This window comes from Primulina huaijiensis, unplaced genomic scaffold, assembly GCF_012295235.1.
Source record: "Primulina huaijiensis isolate GDHJ02 unplaced genomic scaffold, ASM1229523v2 scaffold208262, whole genome shotgun sequence".
In the NCBI taxonomy this organism is placed as follows: domain Eukaryota; kingdom Viridiplantae; phylum Streptophyta; class Magnoliopsida; order Lamiales; family Gesneriaceae; genus Primulina; species Primulina huaijiensis.
The window spans coordinates 1132-5892 of record NW_027355202.1 but is presented as its reverse complement, the minus strand read 5'-3'; the positions used below and the strand labels follow the sequence as shown (position 1 = coordinate 5892).

Sequence of the window (4761 nt, the reverse complement as noted above, 5' to 3'; positions counted from 1 at the left end):
ACATGTACATAATTTTGCCTATAATTTCTCGAGCCACAGAGTTCAAAAGCCTGCATGATGCCACCATGTTATTGCATATAGTCCAGGTTACATACAATATATCATCTGAGCAAGGATGCTCGATCGAACAATCGATGAAACTGAGTTGGTCTTCGTTGTCGGTGCGACTCCAAGTATTGTAGTTCGAGCCTTGAAGAAGATCAGATATGAGATTGAAACCGGAGTTATCTCCATTTTGGAGGAAATACGGACTGCTCGAATCTTTTGGAGTTGTGTGAATCATCATATTTTGATTTGCATCTTGACCTTTTCCACCTCTCACCATTACAATGAATCGAAGGTGAATTTGAACAATTTGAGAACAATCAAATTAGCAGACATAGCATTCTGATACCATGTTAAGAGTACAGACTTGAACATAAATCTAACCCAAAAGTTAGCTCATAATTGTCTAATTTCTTATATACAACTCGTCGATGTCTCGTACCCAATAATGAACATTTGGAACGTAAAATTTCTAAAACATTTAGCGAGCTTATAACATTGAGATTGTGTTCTGATATCATATTTAGGTAATAGATTTGGATTTAACTCCACCCAAAATGCTCCAATTTATTATATATTATGTGTATTTATATCTCTTTATTTATCCATGAATTTATTTTCAAATATAAAGTGGGATATAAACAAATTAAATTAATTACGCGAATAATTCAATATATTTTGGAAATCAGGGACAAATACATTGTCCAGACTCCAGATCCAACATCCCGTCAACTATTTATAGAACTGACATACACACTAAAAATGGCAACTAGACGCACGCTTTAAACAGAGGGGGGAAGAAGTTGAGAACTTGAGATCGTCAAACGATTTCATCTCAGCGGCGTGACTATCAAATATATGCGTGTATGTAGTCTGTTCGATTTAATCTTCTCCTCTGTTTTAATTTTTTCTCTACATGTAAATAAAGATGAAGTTTTTCTTGGATTTCGTGACGTGTTATGGATCGTGCTCGTCTGAGGTTCGTCAGCCGCTGGGGGAGGAGACCAGAATGCTGATGGTGCAGGAACATCGCCGTCGTGTGGGACGGAAGCGAGGGAGGGTGAAGGGCAGACATGAATGGCGGCCTTGTCTGTCCTCAATCTCGGAGGATAACGTGATGACAGCTGAGAGGGCCAAGAGTATAGAAACCCCGGTAGCCGCCAGGTGGCGACGGAGTCTCAAGAGGAAGGTTTCGTCCATTTCGGAAAGAGATTGGAACCGTTCTTTAAATCGCTATCAGGCCCGGTAAACATTCAGACCCTATTCTTGAGAATTCACGGTCCCCTGGTTGTTTTCCGATCATTTTTAAAAAATTTCTTGTTGGTTTTATTCAATTCAATTTTATAAACGGGTATTAACCATTGAATGTGAATATTCTTGATTCATTATGTTTCAATCTTTGTTTGTTGATTTTTACAGAGAGACTCAACCATCAGCCATGATTCTAGCATTCCCTCCAATTCCTTTCATGTTTTGATAGATTTCCTGAACAATTACTCCACAAATATATCTATGATCTTTTCTTCTATTAATGTTTTTGTACTCTACGTTTCAGTTTTCAAGCAAGCATTAAATTCCTTTACTAATAAATGTTGCATTGAATTGTAGAAAAATTGTGGTATTGGAAAATATGCTGTCCCAACCGAACTTATATTAGGACACTGAATGAACTATTTATAATTAAAACATTATATAGATTTTCTAATATCTTGAGTTAGTTATTATCATAAAATACAATATATGCGAAATAGTTGCTTGTTAACTAATAATAATTTTGAAAAGCATGAATAAATAACTATATGAAATAATTGCTGATGCGTAAAGACCCATGTGAACTCTCCACTTCTCTCTTGGACATAGATTTCAAAACAAGCGTGCTTTAACTGCACCAGTAGTAGAGCAAGCAGTCTCCCAACTAATCTATAATCGGACGGCTTACCCGGCTTGCTGCACCGATTGGTATTATTTGGATTAGGCATTGCTTCTGTTTATAGTTTGTCTATTTTCGCTTGTAGGTCGGAGTATTTGTATGTCTTGTAACAATTTTGATATATGAAATTTACATTTTTACCGATAAAAATAAAGCTATAATAGGATGGAAACAAGAGTCATTTTGGTTTCAATTTCATGGTCATCGAGGAAATGGCAGTATAGATATGTTTTTATTCCAGAGAAACTTATATGAATACCAAATAAAAAGATGCACGTATCTCTCGACCCATTTCAAGACATCAGTTCAAATCCTTTCCCCCTCTTCCATCCCTGCCATTGTATCGTACAAAGGTCTATGCAAGGTCTCCGGTAAGTAAAATGCCAAAATCCCTCCTACAATACCACTAACCCCAAAAACCAGAAAAGGGATCCCACCTCCGAAGACAACAATAAATGGAGCCAGGATAGCGCCCATTTGTGCTGCTTGAGTCGCGCATCCAAGTGCTGCATTCCGAATAACCGTAGGAAACAGTTCTATTGTATAAATAAACAACAAATTGTATGTCCCCGCCATGCCAAATATCCCCAGAATACCGCACACCATTCGAACCGTCTTCCATATCCCATATCCGTTTAACAAGGCTCCCACAATACAGAAAGCTCCACTGAACCATTGAGTCCCAATACTCAATGGCTTTCGACCAAACCTGTCTAATAATACTGCAGTTATCAGAAAGGCAGGCATCTCAGCTACCGCGTTGAGGAAAACATTGAGATAAAGGTTGGTTCCAAGGTTTACCACGTTCAAGCTCAAGCCATAGTATACAATGGAGCATAAGAAGTTAATGGCAACGGCTAAAAATAAACGGATTCGGGTGAGTGGGGAGCGAAGCACGTCCAAAAGGGATCCTGTCACAGCTTCTTTCGATTCTTGTTCTGTTTTACTTTCATTTGTCTCTAGATCAAGGGCGAGGATGACACCCGCAGGGAGATTCTTCCCGTTCATTTTAGCAATTTCACACATAGTTTTCATGGCACGGCCCATTTTCCCTCGTATTAGGCACCATCGAGGGGACTCAGAAACAAATGGTAGTACGATGATGAGGAAGAGGACAGATGGAACGGATGAGGCAATATAAAGTGCTCGCCACGTTCGAAAAATGTAAGCAATTCCAGATAGAATGGCGATCCCTCCTGAGAAGAAGTAAAACGTGGACATTCCTGCGACCCCACGCTTAGTAGGGCCAACTGGCTCGGTGGCAAGGACAAAAGCGCATAGACCAACTCCTCCGGTGCTGAAACCGGTGAGAATGCGCAATACAGCATAAGTCCAATAATTTGGGGAAAGCGCTGTTATAAAACCAAAGATGGCGTTCAAGATGCATACAACTAATAGTGAACCTTTTCTTCCCAGTCTGGAGTCTGAAAGATGTCCGAAAACTCCAGCACCTGTAAAAAAAACGTAGTCTAATTGTTAATTTGTTGTCAGAACTCTGAATAAGAATTGAGCAGTTAGTACAAAACAATTCCGTTACAGAAATCAAAATTTAATGGAACAGATAGTGGCGGAGGGAAAATCAAGAAACGTGGCTTATCTATTGGGAACATGAACTTGGAGGATAAGAATGGATTTGATTTTTTCCATTCTGAATCATACTCAAGTTAATTAAAGCTGTCGTGTGTGGTTTAAACAAATTAACATTTGCCAGCTCCTAAGCAGATATTGATTGTGTTATCTATATCGTTATATCGAATATCATGTGACTAGAATCCGATTAGCTTTTTCATATACAAAAGATGCGTTGAAAACAATGAAGTTAGTCCATTGAGATTAGGACTCAAGAGTAGGCTACTGACCTATCATGCAGCCTGCGAAAAAAAGGGCCTGAACCAACCCGATCTTATATTTCTGTCCACAAATCAATCCAAACTCTGCTACCGTGGAGCTCCCAGCCCCACCGACCCATTCCCAAGAACCGGGTTCAAGCTGGCACACGCTCTGAACCCCGGCAGAACAGCCGTCGGAACTGCCGACTGAGCACCGCCAAGCCGGTTCACGGTCGGCGAAGATGACGACCATGGTGTGGAACGCCTCGAGAGCCCAGGCCATGCTGGTCAACACGAAGTGTCTAAGCTGCCACCACCCAAACTCCCCGCAATACTTCTGCAACATGTCGTCTATGCACAGCCTCTCCACCTTTTTGGTGGAGGCGGCGGAATCCGGTTGAAGAAGCGGTAAACGGAGGTCCACTCCATCGGGTGATGATTCAGTTGGCGAACTTCCTGACATTGTACTTCTCTAGGAGAAGCGCGAGCAGACAGGATGGGCCTGGGTTTAGGATTAGGATTGGAATTTAAAGGGATCCAGAATAAACTTTTTCTTCCCTTTGTATATGGACCTGGTCTATATATAGAAACATGTAATCGGTTAACAGATGGAAAGTGCAGCGGAGCCGGGTGGAAACAGAGTAAAGCAATTGGATATTTAAAATACATATTATTCTATTAAAAATTTTGCAGTTCCGGATCAAAGTAAGCTTTCTTTAACAAATCATCCTATCCTATAAAGTGTCATAGTTACGGTTCAACGACGACGACGTTTATGTTTTTATATATATGTATATACTAAATTTATTAGACGATTTATAATTAATCTGACATCAAAATTCTAGAAATGAACACGAATTCTAAATTGTAAATATTTGAATATTGAAATAAAATTGACATAAATGACTATGCACCAACAAGGCATGCTCTGCTCGTTATTCTTGGATATGGGTTGTC

At 39.8% G+C, this 4761-nt stretch overlaps 1 protein-coding gene across 1 annotated transcript; it reads right to left on the bottom strand.

Annotated features, from left to right (window-relative positions):
* Positions 1–2143: 2143 nt before the first annotated feature.
* Positions 2144–4560, bottom strand: LOC140966923 (organic cation/carnitine transporter 4-like). The gene is made up of 2 exons (XM_073427231.1): positions 3835–4560; positions 2144–3426 (listed from the first exon to the last, which is right to left on the bottom strand). Exons 1-2 carry the CDS (start codon positions 4265–4267, stop codon positions 2282–2284), a joined length of 1578 nt encoding a protein of 525 aa, XP_073283332.1. The 5' UTR covers positions 4268–4560; the 3' UTR covers positions 2144–2281.
* Between the last annotated feature and the right edge of the window lie 201 nt (positions 4561–4761).

Excerpts from the sequence above, each read along its gene's own strand:
- LOC140966923 (XM_073427231.1), bottom strand. The coding sequence starts at position 4,267 with ATGTCAGGAAGTTCGCCAACTGAATCATCACCCGATGGAGTGGACCTC. Across the intron at positions 3,427-3,834 it reads TTTCGCAGGCTGCATGATAG|GTGCTGGAGTTTTCGGACAT; the intron begins GTCAGTAGCCTA and ends TTTTTTTTACAG.